Source organism: Exophiala bonariae, assembly GCF_035927105.1.
Source record: "Exophiala bonariae strain CCFEE 5792 chromosome Unknown scaffold_27, whole genome shotgun sequence".
Classification (NCBI taxonomy): Eukaryota; Fungi; Ascomycota; class Eurotiomycetes; order Chaetothyriales; family Herpotrichiellaceae; genus Exophiala; species Exophiala bonariae.
The window spans coordinates 366,622-383,404 of NW_027042502.1; the positions used below are offsets into that span (position 1 = coordinate 366,622).

The window sequence follows — 16,783 nt, forward strand, 5'->3', positions numbered from 1 at the left end:
GCCGATGTCGGCATGGAGAAACTAGTGGATTTGTTTGGGCTGATCATACCTATACCTGTCTTAGCAATCCGTCACCAAGGCATGCTATAGACCCTGAAACCCGCTCGCCACTATCACCTAATACTAAAAAAGAATGATCTTCCATACTTGGCGGGCTGGCGAATATTCATTACACCTAAGGAGATATATGGAGTGCTACAAAGGATGGACACCAGCCAGTCACGCCACGTTCCAGCCGGTCTTGCAACGGGGTTAGTTTCTCGCAGGAAGCACAAAGTTCCCAGATGACCGAATCTCTGTCACTGTTCCTGTCATTCTTCATCCATCTGCCTTAGCCTCCACCCTTGTGGTTTTCATTACGAACTTCGACCTATCCGACGCAGATAGTATGTCGAAATCAGCTGGAAACTTGGACGGTGGTGATGATAGAGTTAACGAGAGGGAGCTGGTATTTGACTCTTTAACGGCCACACAAGATAGGCTTGACGAGGCCCAAAAATCTTACGACCGTTCCAAATCCGCATCTTTACAAAGAAACTCGATCTTGAACAAGTCGAACTCAGGTGTGCCACTCGCAGGTGAAGGGCATACTGAAATTGGTGTCAGTAGGGTTGAGGCTTTCAACAAGGTCTTGTACCAATCTGGGAACTCGGGGAAAATACTGTTATGGCTCTTGGGTAGCTCGATTGGGCTGACAATGTTTGCCTATGCATTGGACCAGGGCATCACCTCCACCATCTTCACAACCATGGCTAGTTCAACATTCGGACAACACAGCTCACTCGCGGCTGTTAGTACCGCCAGTCAGATCATTCGGGCCGTGAGTAAGCCTTTCATTGGCAAGTTGGCGGATATCACCTCTCGCCCTACCACCTATGTTGTGATTCTCATCTTCTACGTTGTTGGTTTTGCTGTGGCGGCCAGCTCAAGCACCTTCGCAGCTTACACAGTGGGAATATGCTTCACTTCGGTTGGAAAGTCAGGACTCGACCTATTGAGCGACATCATCGTTGGAGATTTGACGCCTTTACAATGGCGAGGCTTCTTCGGTGCCGCGCTGTCGATTCCTTTCGTCATTACAGTTCCAATCAACGGTTTTATTGCCGAGGCCTTTGTCGACAACTGGCGATGGGGCTTAGGTATGTTTGCAATAGTCGTGCCTATTATGCTTGTACCCGCCATCATCACACTTTATGCCATGCAGCGAAGAGGCGAAAAGATGGGCATGGTCACTATGGCTGCATCAAAGCGACAACGAGTTAATGATGGAGATAACTCTGAGGAGACCACAGCTTCCGTGGATTTCTACTACTGGATGAAGCTTCTGCGCCAAGGGCTGATTGATATCGATATTATCGGACTCGTTATCCTTGGAACATCGTTTGCACTTATTTTACTGCCATTCACCCTTGCAGAGGATGCAGATGGTGGTTGGTCCAATGGAGGAATAATTGCCATGCTCGTTATTGGTTTCTTTCTGCTGACTGCCTTTGTGCTTTTCGAAATGTACCTGGCCTCGAAGCCGCTTATGACAAAGCGCATTCTCAGAAATCGTACTTTTCTGGCCGCGGTCAACATTTACACCTTCAACCAGATGGCCTCAGCAACCCGCAATACCTATTTCTCTTCGTACATCTACGTCATTAAAGAGTGGTCGACTTACGAATGGACCATATTTTTAGGCATCACAACCATGGGACTCAGTATCCTGGGACCCATCGTTGGTCTCATCCAACGACGGACTCATCGATATAAGTCCATGATGGTATTTGGCGCTGTGGCGAGGCTGATCGCGTACGGTTTATTGGTCCGGGCCGATGGACGCATGATACAAGACACCGCCAGGCTGGTCGTGGCTCAATTGATGTTCTGCCTGGGCTCTTTCAATGTCGTTGGCGTTCGTGTCGGCAGTCAAGCTTCCGTGCCGCATGAAGACATGGCCTCAATAATCGCCCTGCTCACGCTGTGGTCGACTTTGGGCTCGTCTGTTGGCAGTGCCGTCTCGTCGGCCATCTGGACGAATCGAATGCTAGACCGGATGCGCATGGAGATGGCTGGAGTCGACGAAGCAACCATATTGAAGCTCTACGGAAGCATCAGGAAGCTACGAACCGGCTATCCCTACGAGGACCCAGTCAGACAAGGTGCTATCCGGGCGTACGCCTACGTCAACGGCCACATTGCCACTACTGCTCTGCTTTTAGCCGTCGTGCCCTTGATTGCCACATTCTTCATGCCTGACTTCTACCTGGGCAAGCAGCAGAACGCTGTCACGAACACGGGTCTTGATGGCGAGGCGGTTGATGTGCACCACCGACAGCCGATGCAGGGACGCCCTGCAGAAGCAAATAAATCGCTCCCGCTGTATCGCAGGTGGATTGCTGCTTACTATAAAGATAATTAATAGAAGCTTTTTGGCAAAGTCAAGAACAAAAGTTGTCGATCTCTTGGGTTTGCAGCTAGTTAGATCCCGAGTCACCAATCTTTATTTCCACTGTCTCCATCGTGACATCTTCAATTGATGGTACTGGTGAATGAACTTAGATGTCCACTCCCACCACCTCACGGTGGGTAGAAGCATCAGTCTTCTCCGCAGTATGATCGACAGTCTTCTCATTCTGACCATGCTGCTTGATAACCAGCTCACCAGCATTCGTACCAGTCTGAATATCCTCACTATAGACCATGACATCATCATGATCACCAAATAGTGCCGCTATTTCCTCGAGCGGGAGTCCATTCGTCTCTGGAAGCGCGAAATAGATCCACACCAGACCAACAGCGGTAACGCTAATGAAAACCTGTCAAGACCAATCAGTATGAAGTGTGGACATCGGAAAGTGTAGCATACCATGTAGAACTTCCAACCAATATTGGCAAAAGCAGTGCTAGCGACTTCAAGGTATACCAAAGAAGTCAATGCTACGGTTGCTGTACAGATGGCCATGCCCTTTGCGCGCATATGAGTGGGAAAGAGCTCAGCACAATACGGCCAAAGCGGTACGTCAATTCCCATTCCATAGAAGACTTGGAATACATAGCTATTTTTCTTGTTATCAATTGTCACTCTGAACGGGCACGGGTGGGGTCGCGGGGAATCACTCACAGCATGGCTACCGCGGCACGGATCCCAACCATATTCGGATCGACCTCTGGCACAGGAGTTGCATATGTCGCCACCAATGCCGCTTCGATACACAGTGTGACTAAACATCCTGCGAAGCCAATCAAGATCAATGGCCTTCGGCCGACTTTATCGATAATCACAGATCCTGATGATTCGATTAGCCGGTAGAACCGAGGGATAGATATTGTTCACTACTTGCCAACGATATTCCCGGCAAAACCCATGGATATCCAACCACACTGTAGCTTGAGCTGATCGAGGGGACCATATCCCAAAGCTCTATACAGGATCGATCCATAGTTGTTTATGACTAAGATGGTCAGACCTCGCCGTGATAATTTTCATCCTAGGTTTTCGCTCACCAAGAATAGCAGTACTTTGAGACAGGAAAGAAAATCCTGCAACAATAATCGCACGCTTTCGATATGATTTCCGTGTGAACATCTGGGACCACGAGGCGTCCAAAGTCTTGTCAAATTCGCTTTGTCTTTGCATCTGGTAGAATTCCGCCATGGCGAAATGCTGTTCATCTGCATGCGAAACGTCGTGAAGTTTTCGCACTACCGCCTTCGCTTCGTCGACGCGGCCGGCCATCAGCAGATATCGGGGGGACTCTGGAACAATTAAAAGACTGGCAAGTGGGATCAAGCTAAAGATGACTGCGAGAGCAAGAGGTCCTCGCCACTCGAGAGACGATCCGCCCGTGTCGTGGAAGGCCAACCCCATGTATGTTGCGAAGCTGTAGCCGATTGCAACACACACTCCGTTCATGCCCGCGAAGAAACCTCTCATGGCTGGAGGAGCAAGTTCGGACGAGAATACCGGCGCTGTAGAAAGCGAGTCAGCTTGGCCACTGGAATTGCTCTCATCGGATACTCACTGATTGTGAGAGCGCCCCACGATGCCATTCCGGCGAAGAATCGAAACACGAGAAACATTGCGACTCCTTGCGAGGCACAAACCAGTGACCCGCTGAAGAGGCCAATGCCTGACACAAAAAGCACGCCCGCTTTGCGACCCCATTTGTCCATGATGTATGTAACCATGAGTATTCCCAAGCATCCTCCAGCCTGTAACGCTCGTACTTAGTCAGAGTTCTTTCAATCTCGAATTGTTTCCCTCACCTGGAAAACACCAGACATTGCTCCGATCAAAGCATTGCCCTGGGACGTGAATTGGCCTTCAGCGTTCACGACGTTCATGTATGTCAAGAATGGTATTTTGGCCAGGGTCACTCCGATGACAGATGCAGGGTACCCGAAAGCCACCTGGCCCATGCAGATAACGAAGCATATGAAGAATTGTTTCCATGTCCATTGACCTGTCTTGTCAAAGGCCATTGTCGTCGACGTTATAGAACGCAGGTTCACGGGGTAAGGAGATGCAGGTTGAAAATCAGCGATGTTGGAGACGTGTCCCGCAGTTTGTTATATACATTAGGTACGAAGCATTGAGATACGATCAGCTTAATGCCATAGACGTAAAGCCGAGACCCGCTGCCTTCAACCAGCCAGCCTCTCTCCACACCCCACAGAACCCCAAGCTCCCGCATTTTCAAACACGTTTCCCTCGTACCGGGCGGACCGGCGTGCAAAGTCACCTGTCTTGTTCTGCCAAAGCCTTCACAGCTTTAAGTTCTCAATCAATATGCTGCACAAACAAGGGAAAGTGCTGAAAGTGCTCCTAGTTTGGGCCCCTGATGTTCTCTTCGCTTGCCAGTCGAAAGCTTGCCATTTGTGGAGTATGTTGACCAGCAGAATCACTAGTGAGAATAAAGGATAGCCCTGGGGTTTGTGGAGGATGCTAATTCTGGCAGCAAATATCTGATTCGTTCTGAGATAAACGGAGGTCATCGCTTCCCGGATCGGTTCCGGATTTAGTTCAACATTAGTGTAACTCAAAGTGTAGAGCTTTTGCTGTGGTACATGAGATTTTGATTGGCGGAAGCAAAAATCTACGACCACAAGGATATCAGTAGTCAAGGATACTGCACGAAATCCAACGCTAGGTCTTTGAGAGCGCAGAACCCCAGCTCATGGCGTGGAAATCCTAGACTGCCCTTGTGTGGAGGACGCTAACCTTGATACCATCTCCTGGGTCTTGGCCCTGGCGTGAAAAGCTTGGACAACGACTTCGAATGCTTTCCTCGGTGTACGTCTCGCCAGGATAGTCTTCTGATGCGAAGGTGCCGAAGATGAAATATCAAGTGTCTCGACCGAGGCTGAAGCTGACCCTTCGCCATAGTACGTTGCGCGCTTTCTGGGATAATCTCCCTTTCGTCCTTGCTATGCTGTCACCCGAACCGCATAGGAAGCAACGGTTCAAAGTTCACAATGTGTTAAAAACAATCGTACACAGCGAGAAGAGGCGGATCCGCAACACCAAGCTTCCCATCGTGGGGTATAGCAGGCAGGAAGCAGGCAGACACCGACCTTGAAAAAATGGGATGCCTTATTGGTGACGAAAACTCCAGCCATCAACATGCCTTAACGAGTTTCTCCTACCAACATCTCATCATGTAAAACTTTCTTGATCAATCTAAGCAGGCAACTCTGGTATTTCCAATATGCCGAAAGAAGTTTTTGTCGAAGCCTTGGTCGTCGGTGCTGGATTTGGGGGAATATATGCAACCTATAGTCTTTCACAGCTAGGGTTGCACGTCAAGTGTATAGATGCCGCAGGCGACATCGGAGGAACATGGTACTGGAACAAGTATCCTGGTGCCATGAGCGATACTGAAAGCTACCTTTATCGCTACTCATGGGACAAAGATGACTTGCAGACGTACCCATGGGCCAATCATTATGTTTACCAACCGGAGATCTTGGAGTATCTGCGGCATATCGTTGAAAAGCACGACCTCCGAAAACACATGGAGTTCAAAGTCGAAATGAAATCGGCAACATGGGATGACAAAGTTGGTCGCTGGGGTGTCATCACTTCCAAGGGTCTCATCTTCGCACGATACTTAGTGAACTGTTTGGGTGTCTTAGCGCAGCCGACATATCCTGAGATCTCTGGCATAGAGACGTTTTCAGGCCGCATGATTCATACTGCTAGGTGGGACGACACGATAGAGCTTGTAGGAAAGAAAGTGGGCATCCTCGGGAATGGCTCGACTGGAATCCAAGTCATGACCGCAATCGCGCCCATTGTTGCGGAACTCAAGTCATATCAGCGCCACCCACAGTATTCGGTACCTAGTGGGCAAGGTCCTGTGTCTCGAGAGTATCGTCGGAGTATCAACTCCAGCTACGATGAGATCTGGAAGAATGTCCTTGGATCTGCTGTTGGGTTCGGCATTCCCGAGGTTAGTCGAAAAACCATGGAGGCGACTCCTGAGGAGCGCCAAGCAGCATTTCAGGAGGTGTGGGATCGTGGAAATGGGTTTCGATTCATGTTCAGTGCCTTTGGAGATCTTACAGTCGACGAAATTGCTAATGAGGAGGCTTGTAAATTTATACGGGGCAAGATAGATGAAATTGTTACGGATCCTCGAAAGGCCGCCATCCTGAAGCCGACTGATCTATATGCACGACGACCTTTATGCGACACCGGCTACTACCAAATCTTCAATCGCGAGAATGTCGACGTTATAGACATAAAGGCAAATCCTATTTCCAGAATCACCGAGCACGGAATTACACTCTCTAATGGTGAGCAGCATAAGCTCGATATCATTATATTTGCTACCGGCTTCGACGCCATTGAAGGCAACTATCAGCCACTGGGAATCTGTGGTCGCAACGGCACAACTATTCAAGAACACTGGAAGAATGGCCCTACTGCCTATGGAGGTATATCATGCGCAAACTTTCCGAACATGTTCCTCGTGTCCGGACCACAGGCGCCCTTTGCCAATTTTCCTCCCGTGATTGAAAGCGAGATTGAGTTCATCACCGCTTGCATCGAGCATGCAGAAAAATCAATGCACGATCAGCAAACAGAAGGAAAAGTCAGGCATGTGGCTATAGAGGCGACTGAGGATGCTGAAACGGGCTGGTCTGCGTTGTGTGATCAGCTTGTGGAAGGCTCGTTGTTCAAGAAGACGAGTAGCTGGATTTTTGGTGCCAACATTCCGGGTCGTAAACCCACGACTAACTTTTACTTTGGTGGATTGGGCAGCTATCGCACTTGGTTACAAGGCGTCATTGCCGATAGCTTTCGTGGCTTTACGTTTTGGCTTGATTAGGGATGGCCACGTGAAGTAGTAAGTTTTAGGAGTCTATTCCGATATCTATTCCTGGTAACGGTTTCCCCCCCTAAAAAATATATGTTATACAATTTGCGTGGCCGTACACTATTTCCAATCTATCAGTTAGTACAATCATATCTCCTCACCATAGCTTAGTCCGTTTCGACATAAACGACCTGTGGGCTTGGGATCTTCCTTATTCAATATATGTGGAAACCGTGGCAGAACTTGTCTCCAAACGATTGATGGAGTCCTGAAGATTTTTCCTGGCAAGTATCACAGCTTTGGAACTTTGAGGCAGTTCTGCTAGAACTCGAAGCAGTGTGGAGGAAAGATGATAGAAAGCTTCATACTTTATGTTGCCTTGTCGGTATTTGCGGCTGACTGCATTGTACGCAAGCCTGACTGACGCGACGACGTGGTGGGGATATGGGTCTATTGCAACAAATGATGTGACAATCAATTGATGGGAGTCTCCTGAGGGAGATGTGTCATCAAAGTTGGTTTGTGATTCTGTAATTGCTGTATCAACCGCGTATTTACCTTCGAGGCCAAATTTAAGGTTGTTGAAACACCCATGTTCAGCTTCGAGGCGTGCGTCTGTTACTTGCGAGGATAAATCTGTGCGCTTGGCGATATCAAGGGCTTCGACCAGCATCAGGATGCCGAGGTAGTAATGCATGATCATCTCGTACCAGTATAGTCGATTCACTTGGCTGAGAAAGTGAAGTTGCCTTTCAATGGTGTTGAGAAGAGGGTGGATAGTGGTTCTGAAGATATCAAGTGCATCGAGGACGGCTTTCCAAGAGAAAAGCACACTCTCTTCCTCAACGCCTTCTCTGAGCGCTTCTTTCACACTTGCGATTGTTCTCCACGTGTAGATTATGCAGACAGCAACTGCCGAAGTTATCTCCTGGGCGATCTCATCAGATACTTCGAATCCCTGCTTGCGCCACACTTCGGTTCTGGACTGGAAAGATCCAACCAGAAATCCTCTGGCAAGGCGCCATGATGTCTCCAAACAAGCGCCTTTCAACCCAGAACTCAAAGACGATCGAAAATTCAACGTCATCGAGCTGCAAGTATCCCAAGTAATTGCCGCCCAGAATGCCCTGCTTTCGAGACTTAGATACGAGTCTGAGATATTTGGACTTGGAACAGGAGTCGAGATAGAGTCTGACCAAGCTGAAGCTTCTGAGCAATCAAAATTAGAGTTACGCAGACGTTCTCTGAGCTGCTGGATCTGCAAGTATGCGGTTTGGTTGCAAACCACTCCACTAATTCCGTCTCGTTCTTCATCCTCAGATAATCCTGTCGGAATGGCAGTCTGGCTAAATAGATATAGTGCAAGAACAGAGCGGTATGACTTGCGATTTATGATCCTAAGCATTTCTCTCCTGGTTGTACGCCAGCAGTCTCTCGTAATTTGGTCGTACGGTACCATGAGACTATTGCCTTGCTCCCCAAGTAATGGAAGCCATTGGGCCGCATAGGAGTACATTGAACGACGTAATGACTGGTCGATCTGGTCGTTTTCTTCCTGCCTGGCAGCTGCTGTGGATATCTCATCGGCATGGTCGTCGAGTTGATCTGCCATACACGCATCAAGCTCCCTAAAGAGTTTCGTGGGAAGAGTACAAATATCGCTAGTGGGTTCACGTCTAATTTTGTAAGATCAGCCTGTTTTTGAATCCCTGAGAGTATCTTTAAGCTCACAAAAATGGACAGCCGTATCTCCCAACCCAGCGACCAAATATGGGTCCAATCCCATGGTTGAAGACGAGGTCTGAGCACTGTGAGAGTAGCTTTTCGATGTGCCCGGAAGAGAAGCTAATCGACTCGGAACTTGGTATTGAATCGATGTTCAATAGTTCACAAGACGCTGAGCTAGGTACGTAGTTAGTAAAGGCGGAAGGAGTAAGGATGTATGTGCGCTGACCGGTCTTGTCGTACTGAAGAACCATGCATGTTAAAAATTCTCGTTGAGCCATCGACCTGACCTACGGGCACGTCTGTATTTGTTGGATGCCCATAGCTGGCCGGATCTAGTCCTGTCTGCGCGGAATACAGGTATGGTAGTTCTCTTTGTCGTGCTGGTGTCTTTTTGATCCACTAATATGAGTGAAATCGAGTCAGAACCATTATCTCTGAGAACATCGATAGTATAACGGCAACCCGTGATAGAGTCCATACCTCGAATGTACAACTTCGGTTTCGTAATCTACATCTCGAACATGAGCCGTTCCATCTAGTTTCTCCAGGCTGATAGCCAGCTTTCGAAGCGTCACATGCGACGCGAGATTGGCGGCAAGAATCGCAGCTTGAAAACTGAGTCCTGCGTGTCGCTGGGACGTATTGCATCGCTAAGAATAGGAGGTCAAGAAAATTGTCACTTCACATGAGGAAGAAATAGAACCACAGATCGATTCCGTGCGAAGTGTGCGTGGGGGAGGAGAAGATTTAACCCTCGAGACGATTGACTGCGGGGACGGAACACCCCGCGTTTCTGGGCCAAGTTCGGTTGGGTCAGAGCTGAATCCATCGCGAAGCCCCCGAAAGGTGGATCTCAGGCTGCCTGGGGGTCTCATCTAGTGACAACAAGACAGGAAAAGGTCTATCGACTGGCAATATTACCTTAGGCTGGCCAATGTTAATTAGCAGGATCATACTCAAGACATGTAGAGTCCACCAATTCTTCCAAAGGTTTTTTAACGAGAAAGTCTGCGCTTATGTATCTCGAACCGCAGCATCTATGCATGTTCTATCATGAGACTTCGATGGTATCTCTATTTCTATCCCACCATAGGGCTGTCATTTCGTGGTTACCAGAGCAGATGTCGTTCTATAATACTGCTTTTAAATCAGAAGACTTGCCACCAAGGCCTTCAATCCCTCTTCATCAAGGAGTTTCAATCCTAGCAGTTCATTGTCCAGATGGCCAGAGAAATCGCACCCGTAGTCCGCATTCCAAGAAGCAGCGACACAGAAACCGTCCATCGCAGCCATGACATCGCCTTTCTCTAGAGCAACCAAGCTTTCTTTCCTAAGCTCTTCAGTGTCTTTCTGCGAGGTTTGCCACTGTTTGCCAACAATGTTCTTGACATAACCAATCAACTGATTTTGCGTGACAACTGCTGAATGGATGTAAAGGAGACGATTTGCAGTTTGTTCCTGGTTGTGTATGACTGCTAACACCGCCTTCGCCACGTCGATCAATCTTGTGGCGCTGAAAGGTACATCTCCCCCATTATACAGCTTGGCAGTATGCTCTTTGAGATTTATTATAAAACCCACCTTCATACCCCAGTCCAGGAAGAGTCCGTTGGCAATACCTGTCCAAGAGAATCCGGGATTCTGGCGAGTCTTATCCTTCAGATATTTCTGAGTTGCTGCTTTTGGCACGCAAACAGGTAGTTGCATACATAGCGGGTTCAGTGAATCCATACCGAATTCTGCTGGGATGAAGCGTTTGACACCCGCATAGACAGAAGCATCAATCAACCGGTTTTGGCTTCCGATGGCTAAAGTAGAGACGCAGGAGACGACCACTTCAATGCCTTGTAATGCTTTAGACAGCGATTGAACGGATTCAAAGTCGACCTCCTCAATCTTGAGGTTCGGATGTCTGGCGAGCTTTGATGAATTTCCTCCAGTTCTTGAGAGAACAGTGACCGATACACGCGATTGGAGAAGGGCGTCGAGAATCGGAGTTCCAAGGTTGCCCGTGGCACCTGCCAGAGCTACCTTGATCGGCGGCATTATGAGGTAGTGGTTGTTGGATTCAAAATTTGTGATTAAAGTGAAAACAGCCGATGTTTTCCTTCACAGACAGACAGACGTGCCTGTCTATACTGACTAAAACCTTGTGTTGTGTTAGTTGACACTGAGGGCTACCGACACTCAATTGAGAATTTTATTTATGAATGAAGTACATAACAGGCATAAGACGTCTTACTTGCGGCGCGCGTTTGGACTGATATTTTATGGGTCAACATACCGTGCATCCTGTTATGCTCAGATGTGTGAGTTCGAATTAACAGTATTTGTCATAGAATTACGTTGAGATTACTCAGGGCAAAGTAGACAATGATCATTCTGGATACACTGCTGCTCTTGGGTCTGCTGGAGTGGGTATTAGCGTCGGTTCTGATCCGATCCGGATCGACTTATAGTTCGATAACATTTGTGGCAAACACAACCTAGACCCTATCTCGCTAGTCCCGTCAACTCCTGTCGCCTAGTGAAGCTAGCCCGCAGGCGAGCCTGTTGTAGACGAAGAAGCTTCACGAGGGTGCGCACTTGACCCACTACGCTGTGACCTGTTCATTTCATGTCCATTATCCTGCGGTCTAGACCCCACTTTGCTCACAACGCGACAAGTTGCCTGTTGGATGTGCTTACCGAGGACAATCAGCTAGTTTGACTAGAATATTTGTGCAGAGCCGAGATTTTCGAATTCAAGACTGTAGATCGAGCAAAGTTCTGTACAAGAGCCAGCAGACAAGATCGCTGGCGGCACCACCCTTCCAGGATGCGGATGTTGGACAACTAAATGCTGTGCCACAACGCCTGCTGAATTGAGAGAGATATGAGAAAGGTTACTAATTGTGTCCATGCACCCTGGGTGTGGGGGGAGAGCCGCACTGATTAAAACTTGGGATCCTGGAACACATGTTAAGTCTATTATCAATCTGTTGAATGATCCTGTGAGTGAGTTTCCATTGTCTCATGATATCTCGGATATCGAAGGACTGGGCTCCATCAGCGAGTAATCTCGCTGATCTTGTTGATGAACTCGCCCTAAGTGAAACTAGTCGTGGGTATTTTCATTGCCATAATGATGATAAGGCAGTTATTGATGGACAACCGGAGCCGACGTTCGCAATGGCTCGGCTTTAATGGTAGACAATAATACATATATCGCAAGCCATGGGACGAGGAGTGGGTGTCCAACCAGGAGGATGCAAGCACGAAAGGCGTGTCGGTACATCATGACTATCATGTATGATAGTGGGTCGGGCGAATGATGCGACTGTTGTAGCCCTTCTTGCGATACATGAACTTTGCAATGTTGATAGGCGCTCTATAGCATAATTTCAACCTGAATATAATAATTCTCCTGCATTCAGCAATATACTGCTTGTGGATCAGAGCATTGCTTCGTCATTAATGGGGGATAGCGAACTTGATTTCAACAACTCAGGAAGTGAGGGTTTCACCTATTCGAAGGTCCATTTATTGCCAAATTCTTGCAGTCTTAGTATTTCGAACTAGGCATTTCGCTGTTTTGTGGCTGCGATTCACCTTTCGTGCTAATTGTGCTTCGACGCGAACAAATCCGGAATGCCTATATAGAAACACGAGTCATAGAGCATTTGGTGAGTCTACGCAAAGTATCATGACTCATGTGCCAGTCTCAGCCATCTGATGTGAGGAAATGGCCCATATCGGGTCAAAGGAAACTCACCTTGGGCTGTCCTTCGGTGTCGAGAGATTCAGCCCAGCTCTACCATAGCTGCTTCCTTCTCAAGAAGAAAGTCAAAAATGAAATATGTTTTTTTCTGCTCCGCAATCTACGCCTACATCTTACAGGCTCTAGGTTGGCCACTTGTTTCACTACTTTTACGGTGTGATGTTGATTTTAAAGTGCAGTAGGAGATCTTGCAGGTACCTATGTACCCAGGTTCGACACGGAGCAGATACCCAGGTGGTCATATATTTCCGGAACTGTGGAGAAATTACTAAAAAAAATCCTGCAAATTGCGGGGGAGGCTCAAATTTCGTCAAGCTTGATGGCTGCCGGATAATATTATTGCCCAAGATTCTGCAATCAAGGTTAATTCTGCAACTTCTCCTAACTGCGACAATCAATCGTATTATAGACTCAGAATTAAGACCAGGAAGCATGCCAGCTCGAAAGAAGTCAAAAAGTGCTCTTCAGTACTTCAAATTGCGAAGAGACTACCGGGCGAGCCTGCCACCGATAATTTCGAGGTTCACAGGGTATAGGCTACCTGGTACCCAACCACCATATGAACCTTTGCCATTCCCACCGTTCACATGGTTGAAAAAAGTCCCAATGGAGTACGAGGTCTGGGTTTTCTCCTGGATAGGTGCGTTCTGTAGCATTCTCTCCATAGAAGCAATCATGTCGACCAGCACCGCTTTTCGTGATATATATCACACCCCGACAATCATCACGTCATTTGGTGCGTCTGCGGTTCTCTTGTTCGGACTTGTCGAGTCTCCACTGGGACAGCCACGCAACTTCGTTTTCGGTCACTTCGTCTCGGGTCTTGTTGGAACGGCAATCACTCGACTATGGGTGTTGAATGTAAGCTATCACGGGTATTTGGAGAACACCCAATTTCACTCGTCAACATTCGTGAATGGAGGCCTGTCGATGGCAACCTCACTACTTGCCATGCTGGTAACTGGGACGGTACATCCTCCGTAAGTGTCTGCTACTTCTCGGTTTGAGGCGTAGTTAACCTTTCTGTATAGTGCTGGTGCGACAGGTCTTAACGCAGCGGTTCAACCACAGGTCGTCGTAATCTCTTGGCACTATCTACCAACACTCCTCGCGTCATCTCTGATCATGCTCGGGTGGGCTCTCTTCATAAACAATCTTGGTCGTCGTCGTTATCCACTCCATTGGTGGGCACCAGGAAAGACATTCGTTTGTGTTGACGAGACTCCAGAGATGGAAAAGATAGAACAGCAAGACTTGGAATTGGAAACACTCGAAGAGGGCGATTTAGCACAAGAAAGTGTTGTAACCTCAGGGCCCCCAGGAAACCAAGGCCATTATCAAGCTACATCACCCCAATGAGCTCTGAGCTTTTGATCTGGAACAGACAGCTCGTGGTTATCGACGTCATGCCGTTTGAGCTTTCGTCATAACATCAAACCTAGCACTCTTGCCGGATGTATGAAGGGATTTTAGATCTCACGAACAAACTATGCGGACACTTATTGAACTACGAAGTGTCTGCTTTGTGGAACAGCGAATAAATTGCCTGTCCGTGAATCAAAAGGCGAAAGAAAGCCTCGGGACGGTGATCGAAACGTTCTTCGATTGGTTGCGAATGAGACTCAGTGAAAGAAGACACCCACAGGACCAGCCCCGCGCAGGCCTCGTAAGGCATTATCTAGACCATGAGGTCGAACGATCCTGACTGGCTATTCCAAAGTCAGAATGTGAAGTGCCGATATTCTGAAGGTTTTGGGGGCTTGAGCGATTGAGAGAAAGACTGCGACATAGCCTTGCCACATACAATGCTTCGGACCCAAATTCGCTTACTAACGGTATATTATTCAACCGGGATGGCTTACCACAGCTGGACAGCTTTCTTCCTGCTCTGTAACAAACAAAGCAAGGATTCAACAGTGCAGTCTGGCTGAACCCTCCAATCTGGAAGGACAAGAAAGTTGAAATCACAATCGACGAGCTATTCGAGGAGAAATCGAGGGTGGCGCCGCGCCACAGCCCTGCGTCTTTACGAATGATGGTGCTCCACCTGAAGCATCGAATGAGAGCGCGGACGTATGTCACTTGTTGCATCAAATGAAGTACAATTTCATATTATACTATTCTTAGCATGTTCTGCTGAGAAGAACCAGATCGATATCTTACTGTATAGCCAACTTTGCACTTTTTCTTTGATATGTTCTACATCACTCACAACTCTGATTGATCTGGGCAAAACCTGGCTATTCTTTAGCTGGTGAACCACTTTTTCAGAAAGTTAATCTGCGTCAGGACATTGTTTTCCATCGTCTCGCCCGCATACGAATCGAAATGCCCTCCAGGCAGTAAATTCAATTCTTTCGGCTCTTTCGCTCTGGCGTATGCGGCAAGCGAGAGATCTGGAGGTGTTAAGGTGTCCCTTGTCGGAACCGTCATCAACAGTGGTGTCGGTGAGATCTTCTCAATCAGTTGTTGCGGCTCATAGCCGCGGAATAACTCCATCCTATCAGAAGAAGTTAGCCACAATAGCGCACGCAACATAAGCACGCTCGACTGACGTTCGGATGGTCACTTGGTTCTTCCATGTCGATTTTCTTTCCCATTCCATGAAGAAATCGTAGACATCCTTCCCATTCAGAGCGCAAACACCGAACGGTTCCTCATGTACGATTGGTAGGTAGCCAGCCTCCTTACCCTCCAGTCTCGCAAAACGATCTGTGTGGAGTCAGTCTTCGCGCAATTGAAGAGATTTCTCGGTGCTTTAACGATGTCTAAGTACCTGCTGAGAACAGTTTTTCAAGTTCTGGTACCAGATCTGGACGGACCAAACGATGAAAATTGTCCCATCCGCTGACACAAGGTCCTTGGCTGAGGACCACCTTGACTCTTCGATCAACAGCAGCAACAACTAAGACATGGCCGCCAGAATATGATGTTCCCCAAACCCCTATTTTGTCTGCATCGACCTCGGGTCTCGTCGAGGCGTACGTGATGGCATCTGAGTAATCCGAGATTTGTAGCATAGGAACGATCTCGCCTCGAGGCTGGCCTGGTACGTGATCACTCTCGCCAAATCCGCGGTGATCATAAACCAGACAGTTGATTGCCAGCGCAGAAGTAAACTTCTCCGCGTAGAAGTCCAGAGTCATCTCCTTCAATGCGGTGAAGCCGTGAGCCATGACCAATGTCGGTAACTTGCCGGAGCCAGCATTTCCAGGAGTGTAAAACCAGCCTCTCAACGTAACACCATCAGAATTCTTAAACTCAATGTTTTGCCTCCCCATAGCTGTGACTGGTCTGCTTTGTGAAATATCAAAGAAGGATCGTAAACGTGATATTGACTTATCTTAGACGAGACTCAAAAGCACAATTCGTGTCATTTTTATATTTTGCAGAGGTTGTAGACCTTTACAATGCTACCAATTAGCCGATGTTTGAACGACAATCATGTCAAAAAGCCGGCCCGATTCGCTGGAACAGGCTTCATTCGCTTCATAATGGTCGCAACCTGCAAATGCCCACTGTCGGCTCTCTTGCGACGCAGAACTGAAAGAAAAACAGGACAAATCCCGATTTGATGATGATGAAGCTCAACCCTCTTCTCTCTTTTTGCTGGTTCTGCTTTGCTTCGTTTCCGCCGGAACCGGGTTACTAGTATGTTGAGGTTAGGTTCCGCTCTAGTTTATGTTGTAGTTATGGTGGCTTGAGAGACCGTCTACTCGGTAGTGTTGTTTTAGTCATTTCTTGCCTCTACGTCATCGGACGGCTGAAAGGGTTGGCAGCCTAGAAACGCCCCTGAGTTAGGGGTATACGGTGCCGAAAGCAGGGTTCGCTTTGCAGCCCAGGGGGCACCCTCAGCCCTTGTGGCCTGAAGTGCGGGGGTAGCTTTGCCCCCTAACTTAGTGGTGAACATCTACAAGGAAGCCACCTTCTCCCTCTAGAAGCGTTCACAAAATCAATCGGCTCTTTGATTCCCTCTTGTATCTGCGTC

The 16,783-nt window shown here is 48.0% G+C and overlaps 6 protein-coding genes across 6 annotated transcripts; 2 read left to right on the plus strand and 4 right to left on the minus strand.

Annotated features, from left to right (window-relative positions):
* Positions 1-388: 388 nt before the first annotated feature.
* On the plus strand, positions 389-2,404 carry LTR84_007046 (uncharacterized protein; the record flags this gene model as incomplete). Its single annotated transcript, XM_064850601.1, has 1 exon — positions 389-2,404. The coding sequence occupies one exon, from the start codon at positions 389-391 to the stop codon at positions 2,402-2,404; it is 2,016 nt and encodes a 671-aa protein (XP_064702670.1).
* A 136-nt stretch (positions 2,405-2,540) lies between these two features.
* On the minus strand, positions 2,541-4,467 carry LTR84_007047 (uncharacterized protein; the record flags this gene model as incomplete). The annotated part of the gene is made up of 6 exons (XM_064850602.1): positions 2,541-2,801; positions 2,852-3,041; positions 3,107-3,272; positions 3,490-3,954; positions 4,008-4,197; positions 4,252-4,467. The coding sequence occupies 6 exons, from the start codon at positions 4,465-4,467 to the stop codon at positions 2,541-2,543; spliced, it is 1,488 nt and encodes a 495-aa protein (XP_064702671.1).
* Positions 4,468-5,693: 1,226 nt separating this feature from the next.
* Positions 5,694-7,319, plus strand: LTR84_007048 (uncharacterized protein; the record flags this gene model as incomplete). The annotated part of the gene is made up of 1 exon (XM_064850603.1): positions 5,694-7,319. One exon carries the CDS (start codon positions 5,694-5,696, stop codon positions 7,317-7,319), a length of 1,626 nt encoding a protein of 541 aa, XP_064702672.1.
* Positions 7,320-7,518: 199 nt separating this feature from the next.
* LTR84_007049 (uncharacterized protein) lies at positions 7,519-9,093 on the minus strand (the record flags this gene model as incomplete). The annotated part of the gene is made up of 2 exons (XM_064850604.1): positions 7,519-8,983; positions 9,065-9,093. The coding sequence occupies 2 exons, from the start codon at positions 9,091-9,093 to the stop codon at positions 7,519-7,521; spliced, it is 1,494 nt and encodes a 497-aa protein (XP_064702673.1).
* Positions 9,094-10,178: 1,085 nt separating this feature from the next.
* Positions 10,179-11,081, minus strand: LTR84_007050 (uncharacterized protein; the record flags this gene model as incomplete). The annotated part of the gene is made up of 1 exon (XM_064850605.1): positions 10,179-11,081. One exon carries the CDS (start codon positions 11,079-11,081, stop codon positions 10,179-10,181), a length of 903 nt encoding a protein of 300 aa, XP_064702674.1.
* Positions 11,082-15,042: 3,961 nt separating this feature from the next.
* Positions 15,043-16,076, minus strand: LTR84_007051 (uncharacterized protein; the record flags this gene model as incomplete). Its single annotated transcript, XM_064850606.1, has 3 exons — positions 15,043-15,295; positions 15,351-15,507; positions 15,572-16,076. The coding sequence occupies 3 exons, from the start codon at positions 16,074-16,076 to the stop codon at positions 15,043-15,045; spliced, it is 915 nt and encodes a 304-aa protein (XP_064702675.1).
* Positions 16,077-16,783: the final 707 nt, after the last annotated feature.